Source organism: Phalacrocorax aristotelis, chromosome 25 (assembly GCF_949628215.1).
Source record: "Phalacrocorax aristotelis chromosome 25, bGulAri2.1, whole genome shotgun sequence".
NCBI classification, from domain to species: Eukaryota; Metazoa; Chordata; class Aves; order Suliformes; family Phalacrocoracidae; genus Phalacrocorax; species Phalacrocorax aristotelis.
The window spans coordinates 841,134-859,297 of NC_134300.1; the positions used below are offsets into that span (position 1 = coordinate 841,134).

General features: G+C 67.4%; 3 protein-coding genes across 4 annotated transcripts; 2 read left to right on the forward strand and 1 right to left on the reverse strand.

The window, feature by feature from the left end:
- The first annotated feature begins 40 nt into the window (after positions 1-40).
- On the forward strand, positions 41-3,980 carry LOC142048231 (lysosomal acid glucosylceramidase-like). 2 transcript variants are annotated; one of them, XM_075074929.1, is made up of 11 exons: positions 41-162; positions 987-1,159; positions 1,319-1,510; positions 1,600-1,746; positions 1,911-2,044; positions 2,230-2,402; positions 2,500-2,737; positions 2,817-3,041; positions 3,122-3,285; positions 3,365-3,490; positions 3,569-3,980. In XM_075074929.1, exons 2-11 carry the CDS (start codon positions 1,093-1,095, stop codon positions 3,675-3,677), a joined length of 1,575 nt encoding a protein of 524 aa, XP_074931030.1. In that variant the 5' UTR covers positions 41-162; positions 987-1,092; the 3' UTR covers positions 3,678-3,980. The 2 variants fall into 2 exon arrangements, with proteins under 2 accessions (XP_074931030.1, XP_074931031.1); XM_075074930.1 differs by having other exon boundaries at positions 88-162; positions 1,041-1,159.
- A 1,512-nt stretch (positions 3,981-5,492) lies between these two features.
- On the reverse strand, positions 5,493-8,637 carry MTX1 (metaxin 1). The gene is made up of 8 exons (XM_075074927.1): positions 8,357-8,637; positions 8,184-8,253; positions 7,660-7,739; positions 7,437-7,529; positions 6,839-7,021; positions 6,587-6,663; positions 5,967-6,121; positions 5,493-5,893 (listed from the first exon to the last, which is right to left on the reverse strand). Exons 1-8 carry the CDS (start codon positions 8,435-8,437, stop codon positions 5,667-5,669), a joined length of 966 nt encoding a protein of 321 aa, XP_074931028.1. The 5' UTR covers positions 8,438-8,637; the 3' UTR covers positions 5,493-5,666.
- Positions 8,638-9,595: 958 nt separating this feature from the next.
- Positions 9,596-17,547, forward strand: THBS3 (thrombospondin 3). Its single transcript, XM_075074926.1, has 23 exons — positions 9,596-9,783; positions 10,908-11,114; positions 11,296-11,552; positions 11,657-11,759; positions 12,025-12,051; positions 12,359-12,441; positions 12,551-12,602; positions 12,683-12,831; positions 13,035-13,175; positions 13,344-13,421; positions 13,505-13,657; positions 13,790-13,900; positions 14,023-14,130; positions 14,367-14,526; positions 14,630-14,748; positions 14,876-14,928; positions 15,122-15,315; positions 15,391-15,569; positions 15,685-15,733; positions 15,916-16,112; positions 16,192-16,364; positions 16,887-17,026; positions 17,246-17,547. The coding sequence occupies exons 1-23, from the start codon at positions 9,687-9,689 to the stop codon at positions 17,302-17,304; spliced, it is 2,889 nt and encodes a 962-aa protein (XP_074931027.1). The 5' UTR covers positions 9,596-9,686; the 3' UTR covers positions 17,305-17,547.
- The last annotated feature ends 617 nt before the right edge of the window (positions 17,548-18,164 follow it).

Genomic DNA, 18,164 nt, shown 5'->3' on the forward strand with positions numbered 1-18,164 from the left:
TCTTCAAATGCACGGAGTCCCATGAGTTGTCCTCTCCCAGACTCACCTTTCCTGCTCTGCCAGACGCCGTCACCTCCCACCAGACGCAGCCAGAAAGCAGGTCCTGCCACCCTGCTGCCCTGAGCCCAGCAGAGACGCGGCAAGAGGGTTTTCTGGCAGCAGGTGAGTACCCTGGGACCGGAGCAGCTTCATCAACCGCTGGGGACAGGGATGGCCTTGGACAGCAGGACCACACTGAGGCCATGCCCGCGGTGCTGGGCATCACCCCTGGGCAGGGAGCGGGAGGCAATGCATGTGGGACAGCCCGCCTGGCCCCAGTCCCCGTCCCACACAGTCTCAGGGAGCAGCGAGTTGGCACTGTACCACGCTTGCCTCCCCCTACCTAGGGGCAGCAGCCAGGCACCGGGGTCCCGAGGTGCAGAGGTGGCTCCTGCCATGCCCTCATCAAGAAGGTCCTTGCCCAGCATCATGGGAAGGACAGGGCAGGGTAGAAGCACCTGCAGAAAGCAGGGAAATGTGGGACCCCTCTGCTCCAGGGGCTCGAGTCCCAAACCGCTCTGGCTGGGCAAGCCCTGGCTGCCACGCTCATGGGGTTGGGAGCATGGAGCTGTTTGCTCCCAGCCACGGCTGAGCACAGCACGGCACGGCACAGCAGTGGGGCAAGCAAGGAGGGAGAAGGAGTGGGAAGGAGGCGCTGCGAGTGAGCGAAGCTGCCAGCTACAGCCGATGTGGGCGGCTGGGAACGCCAGGCTGGTGGGTGTGGGGTGGCACATGCCCAGGGGGGCTGCGTGCCTGGCTGGGATGCAGCCAGAGCTGTCTGCAAGCGCTGGCAGGGCAGGAGGGAAGGTGAATGCTGGGCTGGGGCTGTGGGAGTGGGCAGGATGGTGGGGGCTCAGCCCTGGCACAGGGTGCTGGTGCTCCCTGAGGCTCCTGGGCAGGGGGATGCTGGAGTTGTCCCTGACCAGGGTCTCTCTGTCCCTGCGCAGAGCCGGGACAGGGTGAGAGGAGCTGGTTGCTGACACCTGCCACCCTGCTCCCAGCCCTGGTGCTTGCCATCAGCGTCCAGCCAAGCCGTGTTGCAGCAGAGGTGCCATGGGGCCTGGGTGTGCCAGCATCCTGGGCTGGCTCCTGCTGGTGCAGGCAGCGTTGCAGGCAGCAGGTGAGTGCTGGTGCCATGTCCCCGAGCAGAGGGCTGTGGAGGTGAGCGGTTTGGGGCAGCGAAGCTATGGGTTCAGTGTCCGTGGTGGGTCGAAGGGGTGAGCTGGGCTCCTGCCACAGTCCTCTGCGTCTGCCCAGTCTCTCTCTCCTCCTGCCGCAGGTGGCCGGCCCTGCAATGCCAAGGACTTCGGTCACGGCTCGCTGGTGTGTGTCTGCAGCGCCACATACTGCGACACGCTGGACCCCGTGGTCCTGCCGGCCCCGGGCACCTACGTCAAGTACGAGAGCAGCAAGGCTGGCAAGCGGCTGGAGCGCAGCGAGGGGAGCTTCCAGCACAACACCGAGATCCCAGGTACTTGCCACGGCTGGACGCCTGCCTGCACACGGGGGAACTGACTGCATCCCTGCACGGCGGCTGCAACAGTGTTTGTCCCCCTGCAGATTTCCATCTCACCCTGGACACAGCAGCGCGGTACCAGAAGGTGAAGGGTTTTGGTGGCTCTGTCACAGACTCAGCTGCAATCAACATCCAGTCCCTGTCCAAGGATGCCCAGAACCACCTGCTCCGCTCCTATTTCTCCGAGGAAGGTGAGCCTGGGGCAGGGTGATGCTGCTGGGTGGTGGCTCCAGCCTGTCTGGCCTTCCCTGTTCGTGGTCTGGCTGCTGAGACTTGTGCCAAGGGCCTGGGGCGGAGGGTTGCAACCCCCCGAGTACACCCCAGGGATGCCCATCACCACCAACCCTGTCCCCAGGCATTGAGTACAACCTCGTGCGTGTCCCCATGGCCAGCACCGACTTCTCTGTCCGCCTGTACACCTATGCTGACACGGAGGGTGACTTTGAGCTGAAGCACTTCAACCTGACGGAGGAGGACACGCGGATGAAGGCGAGTCCTGCAGGGCAAACCTGAGGTGCCGGGGCTGCAGCCTGGGTGGGATGGGATGGGACGGGACAGGCTGGGGAAGGGGAGAACCTTCCTGCTGATGAGGAGGGAGAGGAGTTGTCCTGTTGCCTGCCATGCCGGCAATGGGGCAGACCTAGAGAGCTTGCTGCCATCCCAGTTCTCCACAGATCCCCATCCTCCGGGCAGCCCAGGCAGTGGCCAAGCGGCCGCTGTCACTCTACGCCAGCCCCTGGACCTCCCCGGTCTGGATGAAGACGAATGGCGCGATGACAGGGAGGGGGACGCTGAAGGGCAGCCCTGGGGACAAGTACCACCAGGCCTGGGCCAAGTACTTCATCCGGTGAGGGGCCGCAGGAGCGCAGTGGGCACCAGGGTCACCGTGCCTGGGGCTGGCACTGCCATGATGGGGCCAGTCACCATCTGCCCTCTGCGCCCAGGTTCCTGGATGAATATGCCAAGCACAACCTGACCTTCTGGGCAGTGACGGCAGGGAATGAGCCCACAGCCGGTGAGATTGTCTTCTACCCCTTCCAGTGCTTGGGCTTCTCCCCTGAGCACCAACGGGACTTCATTGCACGGGACCTGGGCCCCGCGCTGGCAAACAGCTCCCACCGCGATGTCCGGCTCATCATCCTGGATGACCAGCGTGTGATGCTGCCCTACTGGGCCCAGGTGGTGAGTCCCTGCAGTGGCTTTCCTGGCCCCATGGCAGCTCTCCCAGCCCTGGGCACAGGTGACTCCTTTCTCCTGCCAGGTTCTCAAAGACCCTGTGGCTGCCAGCTACATCAGCGGCATCGGCATCCACTGGTACCTGGACTTCCTGGCACCAATTGACCTCACACTCTCCATCACCCATCACCTCTTCCCCAACTATTTCCTCCTGTCCACGGAGGCATCCACCGGCTCCTACTTCTGGGAGCCCAGGGTGGTGCTGGGTGGCTGGGACCGCGGGAGCAAGTACAGCCACAGCATCCTGACGGTAGGGCTTGTTGGGGGTCACTGATGTGCCAGCCTCCCCCTATGCCTGCCCACAGCTCAGCACCATCTCCTGCCCTGCAGAACCTCAACAACTACGTGACGGGCTGGACCGACTGGAACCTGGCCCTGGACCTGGAGGGGGGCCCCAACTGGAGCAAGAACTATGTGGACAGCCCCATCATTGTGGACAGCAGCAAGGACCTCTTCTACAAGCAGCCCATGTTCTACCACCTGGGGCATTTCAGGTGGGTCAGGGCTGGCAAGGGGCTGCTGGCTTCTGCTGCCACCGCAGACACCATGCTCAGGCTCTGCTTGTCCCTGCAGCAAGTTCATCCCTGAGGGCTCACAGCGCGTGGGGCTGGCTGTCTCCAAGAAGTGCCACCGGTGTGACCTAGAGCACTCAGCTTTCCTGCGCCCCGATGGTGCCATTGTCCTCGTGGTCCTGAACCGGTGAGTGGCTCGGCCCTGCACCCTGGCTCAAAGCCCCGCTGCCCCCTCTGACCTGCATCCCCTCTCGCATCCCCACAGCTCCCCTGTGGATGTCTCCTTCGGGATCTCCGACCCACGGGTCGGCTTCATTGAGGCCACAGCTCCCAGTGACTCCATCCAGACGTTGCTGTGGAGGCAGCCAGCCTAGCACGGCCACAGCTGGCACCGGGAGCGCAGTGCTGGTGAAGGGCTTGGGATGGGTCACTGCACAGGGCTGGGGCTGGGGCATAGCCCCTGCAGCCCTGCAATGGCCCAGGGGACCTGTTGATCTGAGGGTTGCAACACCTGCTCTTTTCTAGATGTTTTCATAAAATAAATGGGTTTTTCTACAACCTTGCCTGCACCCCCTCTGCCATCCCTTGCTGCCGGCTCAGTAGGCTGGACTGTGCTGGGAGCCAGAGGAGGAGGCAGGTTTGGGGCCAGCAATACCTGCTGAGCTCCATGGCATCCCATCCCACCTCTGCCTGAATTGCTGGGGGCACCCTACTGAGGGCCAGGTCCGTACTGCGGGCTGTCAGCCTGAGGGGCGGCATCTCCCTCCCCTCTACCTCCTGCAGCATCCCCACAGGCAGGGCAGGGGCCAGGAGCTGGCAGGAACCCGGGGCTGGCAGCAGCCAGGACCCGCAGCCAGGATTTAGCATCGGGCCCCAACGTCAGCAGCCCCGGCTTCTCCTCCCGGCCAGAGCAGGCGGCTGCATGCTGCGGTTTCTCCTGCCGAAGCAGCCATCAGCCCCCCCCAGCTAATGGGAACCGGGAGCGTTGGGCACATACTTCCCAAGTGACGTTATGGGGGAGCAGACATGGGGGGGATGCACTGAGTCATCTCCCTCCCGGTGGGGCCCCTCGAACTGGGCCAGTGTGGGGGAGGCTCTGCAGCTGGGCCCAGCACAGCAGCGCAGCACCACAGCTCCGCTCCCCACACAACGCAGGGACCCCCCCATGACCATCACACCTATGTTGGGGGGGGCATCTATGTCCAGGGAGCTCAGCCCGGGGACACCAGGCACAGCCAGCCCGAGGGCGCCTGCAGCAGCGGTGTCAGGATGTCGGTGGCAGCAGCAGCCAGCGGCTGAACAAGCGAGGGCTGTGTGCCGCCCGGCAGCCAACACGCAGGCGAGCCTGGCCAGACGCCGCTTTTCCATTTGTGCGCTCGTAAACTGGCAGCAGCCAGAGGAAACCGCAGCTGCACGGCCAGCCCCGGGGCTGAGCCCCACGTAGGGTGTCCCAAGGGAGCACTGTGGTGTTGCTTGCGGCACATGGTGCCTGAGCGGCTACCCCGGACCCCGCTTTGCAGCCCACGTGCCCTCGGCTGCCGCTCATGGAGCCACGCTTAACTGCACGACGTGCTTTTGGCAGTGCCAGCTGCAAGGAACTCCCCATTGCTGGCAGGCGTGGAGGATTGTAAACAGAGTTGTCAGCACTGGAGGGATTCCTGCTGCAGCTGCGGCAGCTCGCTGCCCTGCTCACACCGCTGCAGGGAGCTGGGCTCCAGGTGTCCCTCCAGCAGCGGGAGCACTTAGGCCCTCCTGGGCTGGGGACGCATCCTGCTGAGCCCAAGGCTCCCTTGCTGCTGGTTGCTGCGGCAGGCAGCGTGGGGGTGGAGGGGGCACACCAGCCCCACAGAACCCACCGCCTGCTATGCCTTGTGGCTGGAGGGCAGGAATGCCACAGGGTGGGGGAGGTGGAGGCCTCAACCCCACAGCTGCCAGAGAAAGGATGGGAGATGCTGCCGAGACTTTCACAGATGCTTTTAGGAACTTAAACACCCGCAGGTCTCTCTTTCACCCCATGCCCAGAGAACCCCAAGGCTGGGGACAAGGGGCAGAGCTGCGAGAAGGATGTGGGGTACCGGGGTAGAGCAGGACGGGTGACGGGGCAGCACATCAGTGCCTGCTGCAGTGCTCCAGCCTGTGCAACTGGGGAAGCTGGGAAGGGACCTGAGCTTGCTGGGAGGACGAGAGGGTGCAGGTGGAGAGAGGGAGGTTTATTGGCATGGCAGGCACGCTCCTTGCAGAGAAGGCTGCAACCCCTGGTGGGACCCAGAGCAGAGCACCCGCAGGGAGCGACAGTGCCAGGCTCCCAGTGTAAAAACAGTCAGTTCCAGGGACTGGAGGGGAAACAGTTGCACAGCTCTTCCTCACTCCTCTTCCTCCTCTTCCTCCTCCTCCAGGGCAATGGGCTGGCGGCCAGCTGGCCCCGCGCCACCACGCTGGATGGAGACAATGCCGCTCAGGAAGGCGTAGCCCAGCATGGCTGCCAGCCCCACCAGCACCGACAGGAGCTGGTTGCGCCATTTGTGGGGGTCCTCCTCCGCCTCACTGCTGTCGGCGCCAGTAGCCCGTGGGGTGCTGGTTGGCGGCTCACCTGGGGGGCAGAGCAGGGGTGAGAAGGGGGGTCACCCTGAGCACATGGGGCAAGGCAGGGGGATGCATCTCACCTCCGTCCCAGGGGAAGTAGAGGCTGAGGATGGAGGTGCAGTAGTTGCACAGGTTCTGCAGGGACTTCAGGTGCTGCTGCAGTTTCCCGTTGGGCAGCTTCGCCTTCAGGAGCGGCGCCAGGCGGCTGAAGACGAAGGCGTCGAGGGAGGCTGGCCTGGGGCATGGAGACCCATGACTGGGTCACAGTCCCTGTGCATCTTCCCACTGACCCCACCCAAATCCACCCAGACTAAGGCCACCCCCAGCCCCCTGCACCCCAGGGGATAGCAACTGGCTCCTCATCCTCAGAAGGGCTCTCTGCTTCCAGCCCCCAAGGTGAGGCCATGGGGAGCAGGATGATCCCATCCTGGAGCAGCTCTACTGGCTCCAACAAGAGATGGGGAAATAGAGGCTGGGGCTGGCAGCAGCTCCTGCAGCCTTAATTCCTGCCACCCACGTTGCTCCATGCTGCCAGGGACAGCCCTGTCCCCTGTGAGGCTCGGCACAGGGTTTGGGGGTTGGACAACCCCTAAAGCAACATGCATGGGCTCCGGCTTCCCCACAGGCCATGGCGTCTCGGTCCTGCCTGGGTGTGTGGGGCTCTCAGGCCCCAGAGCACCTTCCCCCTATGGCCACCTACGAGTCTCCGAAGAAAAACTTCTGGGAGCCTAGGCGCTGGGACAGGAGTGTCAGGCATTCCCGAGCATCCCGGTAGAGCTGGAGAAGGAGAACAGAGGGTTGTCACCCACCTGGCCCACATGGGGCAGGCTGCCACAGTGCTAAGGGGAGCTCAGCCAGTGTGAACCCCAGACCCCAGTTAAGATTTTGGCCTCACGTGGGTCCCTCTGGCCACCCGCCAAGGACCTCCCATGCCCAGACCACATTGCCTCACCTCCTTCTCCAGCTTCTCTTCATCCTCCATGTAGCTGTCTCCCCACATAAGCTGCAGCCGCTCCAGGTGCTGCTTGTGCATGCAGTTGGGCAGGAAGAAGTTCAGGGGGAAGGGAATGGTTTCTGCGTACCACTTCCGCGTGTGCTCCACGTAGTTCTTTGCGTCCACCCAGAAGGTGTGGATCTGCAGCGGAGAACAATCCGTGTGCAGGCCATGGAGGGGCTGGAGCCAGCGCAGCCTTTTGCTGTGGCGGGTGCCGTGGAGCCCGTGCCCAGCGCTCCTCACACAGGCACTGCGTGCCCAGCACAGGACCGGCTGCCCCAGAGATCACGAGGGGCTGGGGGAGCATCAGGGTCAAGGCCAGACCCCCCAACCCTGGCTGCACAACCCACCACTGCCATGTGAGACCCCCAGCACCCTAATCCCTGCTACTGATGCTCCAGGCCCCCGGGATTTTGCTGCCTGCAATGTTCTCTGGCTCTCCTGGCAGGTGGGCACACGCCTCAGCCCACCAGCACCGCTCCACGGAGCAGATCCAGTCCTCGGTGAGATCACCTTTTCCGCATCACCCCAAAGATGCTTCCACAGGGAGACTCACCAGCACTGGCAGCAGTTTCTCTTCCAGCAGGGACACGAAGGCCAGCGTGTCCGCCCCTTGCGTAGCTGAGAGGTCGTAGTCAGCGTTATACTTCTGCAGAGCAAATGCAACGGATCTGGCAGGGAAGTGCCAAATCCTGCCCGTGCCTCTTGGGTGACCCAGGGGGGCTCTGGTGTCCTCCAGCCCCCAGCCCAGAGGGAGGGGTGACCCTCGCCCCCCTTACCTGTTTCCTGAGGTGAGTTATGATCTGCTGCGTTTTGGAGATGGTGCCCTCGTCCCGCGTCTTCAGCGCGGGCAGGCGCCCTGAGGGCAGGGAGAGGGGTGGCTGCGGGCACTGGTGCCCAGCGTGCCACCCTGCCGCGGGCAAGGGGTCTGCGGGGGGTGGGGGCTGTGCCAGGGTGAAAAGCCCCCCCCGCAGATGAGGGGGCACAAGGCAGAGGTGCATGCAGCAGAGACCGGGTGCAGAAGATGGGGCAGGAGGGGTACAATGATGCAAGGGATGTGGGTGAGAGGATGAAAGCTGTGTGCGATGGCTCATGGGGAGCATGGTGGGACAAGGGGGGTGCAATGGGGTGAGAGGGGTGCAATGGGGTCGGAAGAGTACAGTGGTGGCAGGGTGCAACGGGGCGGGGGGTTGCCAAGGGGCGGGGGGGTGCCAAGGGGCGGGGGGCACCGGGCGGTGCCGGTGCGGAGGGTTGGGTGATCCCGGCTGCCGGGCGGCGCCGGTAGCCCCGCGGGGGCCCTTACCGGAGGGGCTCCTCCAGGGGCTGGTGACCCGGTGCACCTTCAGCGGCGCCCCCGTGAACCGCGCGTACGTCTGCAAGAGAGGAGAGCGGCGGCGGGAGCGAGGGCTCGGCCGGGCGCCACGCACCGGCCCCGGCCCCGGCCCCGCCGCCGCCCCCGGCCCCGCCGCCGCTCACCAGCACGGCCAGGCAGTCGGGGTCCACCGAGGGCAGCCCCCAGCCCCCGGCCCAGCAGAACAGCTCCATGGGCGCCGCCATCTTCCCGCCCGACCCGGAACCACACGGGCCGGCTCCGCCCGCCCCCACCGCGGGGCGGCTCCGCCGGCGGCACCGGCACCGGCCCGGCGCTGCTCCGTGCCCGAGCGCGGCGGAGCGGAGCCGAGCCCCCGGGACGGGGGTGGCTGTGCTTGCCGGGTCCCTGGGGCCGGGTCCCGCGCTCAGTCCCGCACCTTCCCCGCACGTTTCCATGGAAAGAAAACAGGGGCGGGAGCCCGCTGGCAGCGGAGGGAGGGAAAACTCGGGAGCCATCCCCCCACCCCCGCCGTTACCCGGGGCCGCTGGCGCGGACCCGGGGCTGGGGCGGACCCGGGGCTGGGCCCGGCCCGTTGTTATGGAGCCGGGGGAAACAGGAGTAAACACGGCCGGGGCGCCGCGGGCCGCCCGCCCGCCTTGGCCGGCGCCCCACGGGCAGCGGCTCGGCCGGCCCGAGCACCCCCGGGTGGCGCGGCGGGCTCCGGAGGCACGGCACGGCACGGCACGGTCCGGGCGCTGCCCGCGGCGCACCGCGCCGCCGCCGCCACCCCGAGGCACGGCGGGGCCTCCCGCGGCGCCCCCCGCTCCCCGCAGCCCGGGCCGGAGGGGACGGAGCTCCTGGGATGAGCTCATCGTGTTGCTCTGGGGCTTGGGCCGCGTCCCGGCGCTGATGGATGCTGCTGAGCGCTCTCCAGGCGGGCGGGCTCCGCTCGCTCCTCGCCCGCCCCGGGGAGCACCGCCCGGCCCGGGGGCTCCGCCCGCCCCGGGGAGCACCGCCCGGCCCGGGGACTGACATCTCGGCGCGGGGCACCCCGGCAAAGCAGCCCCGTGCCGTCCCCGCACACCTCGGCCGCCGGCGGCGGTTCCCGGTTCTCCCGGGCTGGGATGCTCTGGCGCTGCTGGGGCGGCTCTGGCTCGCGAGAAGGCGGCCCCAGACTGCCTGACCTCCCGGTGAACCGGCGCCTGCCACACTCAATTTCTGTGAGCGGGAGCTTGGCCAGCGGCGGGTAGCGCCAGACCGGCCGGTGGGTCGCCCGCAGCCCCGGGCCCAGCGCGCCGCCCTCCGTCCCGCTCCTCTCCGCTCCGCCGACGGGGCTACGGCCGGGCCGCCCCGGCAGAGCGCCCGCCGGGGTCCCCGGGATGCGCGCCCGTGATTGACGGCTCTTTGTTTCCTCCTCGCCGGCAGCGCCGGCCCCTCCCCGCTCGCGCCACCCCGCCCCGCCGCACTCCGCTCCGCACCGGCGGCACCGGCGGCATGGGGGCACCGGCGGCCGCGGGGGGCCCGGCCCTCGGCGCGCTCCTGGCGCTGCTCCTGCTGGCCGCCGCCGGCGCGGCTCGCCACGGGCTGCAAGGTAAGGCTGCTGCCGGGCCGGGCCCCGGGGCGGCGGCGGGGCGGCCCCGACGGGGTGAGGCGGGGTGGGCGCCCGGCCCGCTGCCAGCCGGGAGGCTGGAGCCCCCCCGTCCCCGCTGTCGCCCGCCGGACCCCCTCCCCGGCCCGGCTCCCCGGCCCGGGGCGGCTGACAGCGGCTCTGCTCGCCCTGGGAGGTCTGGCACCCGGGCTGCGGGCAGCGGGGGACAGAGGGACATTCATCCCCGGTGCTCGGGGCGGCCACCGGCACCCCATAGGGCGGCTCTGCCCGGGGGCAGCTCGGGGCAGGGAGCCGCCGGTCCCGCGATGCCGGCGGGAGGGCTCCGGCCCCGCCGCACGGGTCAGCGGGGGCTCGCGGGGTCGCGGTGCGCGGCTGGGGCTCGCCCCGGCGCCGGGGCTGCTCCCGGTCCGCCCGGTACGGTTGCACGGAGCAGGCGGGCAGCTGAGTGTCGGCGGGACCGGGCTCTCCGTGCTTCCCCGGAGCGCCCCGTGCCGGTGCCGAGGTCCGGGCCGCCCCTCCCGGGGTTCCCTGGCCGGCTGTGCCCTGGCGCGGCGGTCGCGGTCGCTGCTCCGCGCCGTCGGCCGGTCCCGGCCCCGGGGGGGCTCCGCGCTGCCCCCGCAGCTCTACGCGAGCTGCGGCCCCGCTCCCCTCGCGATCCCGCGGGGCCGGACCGGTTCGCCCAGCCCTGCCCGTCCCGGTTGCGGGATGCTCGGGGCCGGCGGAGCGCTGCAGCTGCCCCCGCGGAGAAGCCCCGGCTGCGGAGCGGCGAAGCAAGGCAGGCTCCGGGCCGGGAACCCCGCTTGGCTCCCGGGCCGGTCCCGCCGGTGGTGGGGGCTCCGCGGGTCCCTCTCGGCGGTGCGGCCGCGGCGCTGCCGGTCCTGGAGCGCCACCGCGCGGGGCCGGGGCTGGGCGGGGCCCGGAGCCCTCGGGGCTTCCCCGGCCTCCCCCCCCCGGTCCCGGCAGTTCAGGGACGTCCCCGTCCCCTCGGCCTGGCCGGGCTTACAGCGGGCGCGGGCCGCGGCACCCTGCACCGGGCACCTCCGCGCTCCTGCGGCCGGAGCTGCGGCGGTCGGTCAAGATGCGACCCCCGTGCTTGGCTCCCGCAGTCATCGACCTGCTGATGGTGAGCGAGGCCCGGCAGATGGCCAGCATAACGCACAAGATCCGGATGGAGCTCCTGACTGTTAATGACGTTTACCTCCTCTCCACCTTCCGCCTGCCTCCCAAGCAGGGGGGGACCCTCTTCGGCCTCTACTCCAAGAAGGACAACACGAGGTGGCTGGAGGTCTCCGTGGTAGGGAAAATCAACAAAGGTGGGTGCCTGTTGCATGGGGACGTGCTGACCCTTGTCTTCCCGTGATGCTTAGAGAGAAATGGAAACCAAGTTCCCACCATCCGTGGGGCCTGCTGGGGGGAGCAGCGGGATGCACACGGTCCTAGGGGGCTGTTGGCGCTCGGGGGGAGAGCTGACGGACCCTTCCCGCTCCTCCGCAGTCCTGGTGCGCTACCTGCGGGAAGACAACAAGCTGCACTCGGTCAACCTGCAGCACGCGCACGTGGCGGATGGGCAGAGCCACACTGTCATCGTGCGCCTGAGTGGGCTGCGCGGGGACATGCTGAGCGTGGAGCTCTATGTCGACTGCAAGCAGATGGACTCCAGTGTGGGGCTGCCCGAGCTGTCGGAGATCCCCCTGGCAGAAGTGGAGTCCATTGAGGTGCGCACAGGGCAGAAGGCCTACCAGAGGATGCAGGTGAGTGCTAGGACTCCCTGGGAGGCTGAGACTGCCCCCCAGCCCGCACCCTCAGGGACAGGCAGAGCTCCCCATGGCTGACTGCATCTCCCTTTGTACATCAGGGGTTTGTGGAGTCAATGAAGCTGATCCTGGGAGGGTCCATGAGCCGCGTCGGAGCCCTGAGCGAGTGCCCTTTCCAAGGAGATGAGTCTATTCACAGTGCAGGTAACAGCACGTCCATGCCTTGCACCGAGCAGGGTCAGCACGGAGAGCTTATGGGTCACCCACGTGTGCTACATGCTGTGGCGCATGGAGGTGGGAGGTGACAGCATGCCGCAGAGAGGGATGCTCCTGCCTCTCCTGGTCCAGGTGTCCCCATGCAGGTGGGAGCTCCTGCGCTGTGCATGCACTGACCAGGAGCAACTGTGTGAGGTGATGCTGCTGGGCTTTGATGGCAGCAGTCAGTAATGTCTTGTCTCTCTCCTTGCAGTGACAAGTGTGCTGGCATCCGTCCTGGGTAAGTCCCTGCTCTGCTTCCCCCTTTCCCTGGTGTGAGGGCGATGGCAGCGTTTAGGGCTCCAGAGAGGCAGAAAACCCTCTGCAGCCTGTCCCAGTGCCTGCAGGGCCCCGGGATGTGGTAGATCAGAGGGCGTGGGATGTGCTACAGGGGAAGGGGTCCTGTGTGGGCCAGGGAGGAGGAAGAAGGGCCATCAGCTATCTTGTCCTCCTGGTTCGGTGCAGGGGGGGCAGAGCACTCCCCAGCCCACGGGCCTGGAAGGCTGCATCTGCCCTGGGGCTGATCTTGTCCTTTCTGCTTCTGGCAGGTGAGCAGACCAAGGCGCTGGTCACGCAGCTGACCCTCTTCAACCGGATCTTGACTGAGCTGCGGGAAGACATTAGGGACCAGGTGAGGCAGCACAACGGTGTCAGCTCTCCCCGGGCTGGGTTTGTCCAGGAGCAGTTTGCCCGCCATTACACTGCTTCCCCCTGATGCTCCGTGCTCTGCTGCCTCACAGGTGAAGGAGATGTCTCTGATCCGTAACACCATCATGGAGTGCCAGGTCTGCGGTGAGTGCTGGCAAGGCTCTGCTCCTACTCTAGGGGGCAAAGGGCCACCCCACCTCACGCCCCGGCCCCCATCTTCGCAGGCTTCCATGAGCACCGGTCCCGCTGCAACCCCAACCCCTGCTTCAGTGGCGTGGACTGCATGGAGACATACGAGTACCCTGGGTACCGCTGTGGGCCCTGCCCGCCAGGGCTGGAGGGCAATGGCACGCACTGCGCCGACATTGATGAGGTGAGCACGTGCCTGGTGTCGGTCAGCAGGTGATGCCTGAGCCCCAGTACTGCCAGAGCAGCACTGGCAGACAATGCTTCCCCTCTCTGGACACATCCTCAAGCCAGGGAAGGGTCCCACCAGGGTGCCCCGGGGCAGTGGCCACCCTGATATGCAGGATGCCGTGCCCGAGGGTGAAACCTTTCTCTCTCTCTGTGCCACAGTGCGCTTATGCCAACCCCTGCTTCCCTGGTTCCAAGTGCATCAACACGGCCCCCGGCTTCCGCTGTGAGCCCTGTCCCCGTGGTTATCGGGGCAACACTGTCTCTGGCGTGGGGGCTGACTACGCAAGGGCCAGCAAGCAGGTCAGTGCGGTGCCACGGGACGTTGCTGGGTCCCCGTGGGCTCTCTGGGCTGCTGAGCTGCAGGGATGGGAGGAGGATGCTGTGCCTGCCAGAGGAGGGCAGCTTTCCTGGGCAGGGCACAGGCGGGGAAAGGCCCCGGGTGACAGTTTCTCCTGCGACTGCTTGCAGGTTTGCACAGATATTGATGAATGCAACGATGGGAACAATGGGGGCTGCGACCCCAACTCCATCTGCACCAACACACTGGTGAGCAGAGTGGCCCCACTCCCCTGCCTGGCATCTGGGGCTGCCCTGCTCCCCTCATGCTGCCTCTGCCCTCTCTCTTTTAGGGCTCCTACAAGTGTGGTCCCTGCAAGTCAGGGTTTGTGGGGAATCAAACGTCTGGCTGCGTCCCGCAGAAGTCCTGCAGCACTCCCCCCTCCAACCCTTGCGATATCAACGGCTTCTGTGTGTTTGAGAGGAATGGTGAAATTTCATGTGCGGTGAGTGGCAGACGGGAGCAGGTGGCAAGAGGATGGTGAAGCAGGAGGGTGCAGGGGGTATCGACAGGGGCAGCAGTTGGTCCTGCCAGGGCCCTTCCCTGCTTCCCAGACCTTGATTTCTTCTTTCTTCAGTGCAACGTGGGCTGGGCTGGCAATGGCAATGTGTGTGGGCAAGACACTGACCTGGACGGCTACCCGGACGAGCCCCTGCCCTGCATTGACAATAACAAGCACTGCAAGCAGGTGGGTGTCCCAGAGAGGGAGGGCAACATACTTGGGCAGGGGTTGCCAGGGCTCAGGGAGCCCATGGCAGGGCTGTTCTTCAGACCTTGTCTCCTCCTCTTTAACACTGCCTGTGCCTGCAGGACAACTGCCGCCTGACACCGAATTCAGGGCAGGAGGATGCTGACAACGACGGCATTGGGGACCAGTGTGACGATGATGCTGATGGTGATGGCATCAAGAACGTGGAGGTGTCTGTGCTGGGTGGGCGGGGCATGACCATGGCTTTTGGGACCATGCTGGGCAAAGGGCTTCTCCCTTTGGCTTGGTGCCAATGCCCTCAAAATGCTTCTAGGGATCAGCAGGCTCTGGGATGCTCTCACTTGGCATGCTGGAGGAGATGTCCTCCTGTCCTGACCTGTGTGGGACTGTGGCTTCTTGTCTGCCAGACACTACAGTGCAGGCATCCCTGTCCTCTTCCCCACAGGACAACTGCCGGCTCTTCCCCAACAAGGACCAGCAGAACTCAGACACTGACTCCTTCGGGGATGCCTGCGACAACTGCCCCAATGTGCCCAATAACGACCAGAGGGACACGGACAGCAATGGCGAGGGGGATGCTTGCGATAATGACATCGATGGGGACGGTGAGCAGCTCTCAGGGCTGGCTTGTCTGCGCGGGGCCGGGGCCGCTTGCAGAGCAGGGATGCTCTGCACCTCATGGGCATCCACCCAGTGCTGTCCTTGCAGGGATTCCCAACATGCTGGATAACTGCCCCAAGGTGCCCAACCCTCTGCAGACGGACCGGGATGAGGACAGTGTCGGGGACGCCTGTGACAGTTGCCCTGAAATGAGCAACCCCACTCAGGTATGGCCAGGGCCAGGCAGCGCAGGCCGGGGCAGGGGGCCTGGGGTGTGCAGGGCCCTGCCTGGTGGGGGGGCTGGGGCCCCTCGCCCTGGGGTGTCTGCTGAACTAGGGCTCTGGTCTCCTCCAGACAGATATGGACAGTGACCTGGTAGGAGACATCTGTGACACCAACGAGGACAGGTGGGGACCGCACTGCTGTGGGGTCACCTCCCCATCCCATCCTGTTCCCTCCAGTCCCTGGAGGCAGAGCTGGGTTCCCCACTCAGGGGCCCAGAAGGGGGGACAATGGGGTTTTTGGGGTCAGCAAGGGTGCTGGGACGTGGTGCCTGGTCCCCAGTTTGTGGTGCTGCTCTGACCTTTTTCTCGCTCCCAGCGATGGGGATGGGCACCAGGACACCAAGGACAACTGCGCCGAGATCCCCAACAGCTCCCAGCTGGACTCGGACAACGATGGGCTGGGGGATGACTGTGACAACGATGACGACAACGATGGCATCCCTGACTATGTGGCACCTGGCCCGGACAACTGCCGCCTCATCCCCAACCCCAACCAGAAGGACTCGGATGGTGAGCGTGGGGTGGGCGGGAGGAGGCAGAGCCACCTGGGCTCAGCCTGGCCCTGACTGGGGTGTGTGTCCCCAGGGAATGGCGTGGGTGACGTGTGCGAGGAGGACTTTGACAACGATACGGTGGTGGACCAGCTGGATGTGTGCCCTGAGAGTGCTGAGGTCACGCTGACTGACTTCCGTGCCTACCAGACCGTCATCCTTGACCCCGAGGGGGATGCCCAGATCGATCCCAACTGGGTTGTCCTCAACCAGGTGTGGGTGCTGCCCCTTGTGTTTCTGGGGACTGCGCTGCCAGGGTGGGAGCAGAGGGGGACCAGGAGGTCCCCGGGGCTGCTGGGGATGCCCCTTACCCTGCTGTCCCCCACAGGGCATGGAGATTGTGCAGACCATGAACAGTGACCCAGGCTTGGCTGTTGGTAAGAGATGCTCTCCCACCTACAGATGCTGTGGGGCAGCCCCCCTGCTTCTGTCCCCCTGCGCTGCAGGGTGAGGGCTGGTTTTTTGCCCCACCAAGGGGTGAAGGGTGGGCTGGAGGGAGCCAGGGTGCAGGGTCCTGTGCTGGGGGAGAGGGCTCCTTGCAGCATTTGCCCACCTGTAGGCTACACGGCCTTCAACGGGGTGGACTTCGAGGGCACCTTCCACGTCAACACTGTCACCGATGATGACTATGCCGGCTTCATCTTCAGCTACCAGGATAGCGCCAGCTTCTATGTGGTGATGTGGAAGCAAACAGAGCAGACGTACTGGCAGGCCACCCCCTTCCGTGCCGTGGCAGAGCCAGGGCTGCAGCTCAAGGTGGGTGCTGGCCACCCTGTGGGCCAGGTCAGGCCCCCCCCCCCCGCCGGGTCACCCCTGACGCCCTGTGCACCTGCAGGCAGTGAAGTCCTCGACGGGCCCTGGGGAGCACCTGCGCAATGCGCTGTGGCACACGGGCCACACACCCAACCACGTCCGCCTGCTCTGGAAGGACCCACGCAACGTGGGCTGGCGGGACAAGACCTCCTACCGCTGGCAGCTGGTGCACAGGCCCCAGGTGGGCTACATCAGGTAAGCGGGGGCCAGGGGGCTGCTGGGCTGGGGCCTGCTTTGGCCACAGCATAGTGGGAGGATGCTGGTTGTTGGGATGGGGTCCAGCCCTGGTGGGACCACACCGGTGGGGGGCTGCCGGCCGTTGGGATGGGGGTCCTCCTCGGTGGGGCTACCCTGGTAGGGAGGATGCCGGCCAGCCGTTGGGAGGGGGTCCAGCCCTGGGGAGGCGTCCTGCCCCGGTGGGTCCGCGGGCGCGTTTCCCCTTTAAGGAACCCGTCGGGGCGGCCGCCGCGGGGGGGGGGGGGCGCTCCGGGGGCCGGGCCCGTCCGCCCCGCCGGGCCCCCGCGGCCATTGTCCCGTCGCCATGGCGACCCCGCCGGCCGCCGGCGCCTTTCACATGCAAAGCACCCGACAAAGGCGGCGGGGCCGGGACGGGGGCGGCGCGGGGGCTCCGTCCCGGGATACCCGGCGCTGGCCCCAGCGGGGTCCCGGTCCCCCGCTGACCGGCCGGACCGGGCCGTTCCCCCCCCCTCCCCGCAGGGTGCGGTTGTACGAGGGCCCGCGGCTGGTGGCCGACTCCGGGGTGATCATCGACACCACCATGCGCGGGGGGCGGCTGGGGGTCTTCTGCTTCTCCCAGGAGAATATCATCTGGTCCAACCTGCAGTACCGCTGCAACGGTGAGCACCGGGGCTCCGACTCCCCGCGGGGGCACCGGGGCTCCCCCCCCGCCGCGGGGCGCAGAGCATCTCCGCCGCCGCCCCTGCTGCGGGGGTCGCTCCGTTAGTCCTGGGCCGGGCGGCCCGGTGCGGGGGTCTCTCGCTGTACCAGGGCTTGGCCGCACGCCCCCCCCCGGCCCGGTTCCTGACGCCCCCCCCCTCCCCGCTCTCGCCCCGCAGACACCATCCCCGCCGACTTCGAGCCCTTCCGCCGGTTCCTGCTGGAGGGACGCGAGTGAGCGGCCGCGCCCGGGCCGGACCCCCCAGCCAGCGGCACCCAGGGGCGCTCCGGGTCCCGCAGCCCCTCCCGGCCGGACCCCGCTCCCGCCCCCCCGCGGACTTTGCACTGCCGGTACCGGCACGTGCGGGCGGCAACGGGGCGAAGGGGGCGCCGCGGGTGGCGGGGCTGATACCCCCCCCCCGCCCCGCCCCGGCTGCGGTCCCTGCCTCAAGTCTGGCCATAAAGTTTTGAGTGTTTTCTAGCCTGCGCGCCCGGTTCCTGGAGGGGCGGGGGGGTCCCGGGGCCCCGAGCGGGCCCCGGGGCCCCTCCCGCCGTGCTCTCGGCTCCGTCCCTCGCCGTCCTCCCGGTGGTGGTCGCGGAGGTGAGCGCCGGTGCTCGGCCGGTCCCACCGGCGGAGCCCGCGGCGGCGGGAGGCCGGGACGAGTGCAATATTGGTAGGCGAGAGCACAACACTGCACCGCATCCCGTCCCTCCCGCCGCCCCGGAGGGAGCGGAGCCGCCGCCGCCGCCGCTCGGGCCGCTCCGTGGGAACTGCGCGGCGCGCGCCGAGCCCCGGCGGCAGTGCCCGGTCGCCATGGCGACGGGTGTCCCGGCAACGCGGCGGAATGTGCCCCCCCCCCCTCCTCCCGCCCCGCCCCGGAGCGCGCGGGACCGGCACCGGCCCCCCACCCCCCCCACCCCCGCCCCGCGCCGGCGGCGACAATGGGCGCGGCGGCCCCGGGCCCCCCTCTTAAAAGGGCAACGCGGCGGCCGCGGGGCAGCGGTGCCGGTGCCCGGGCGAGCTTTGTCCGCTGCCCGTTCCCGCCCCGGGATCGGGACGGCCGCTGCCCGGGGGTGCCGGGGATCCCGGCGGCGCTG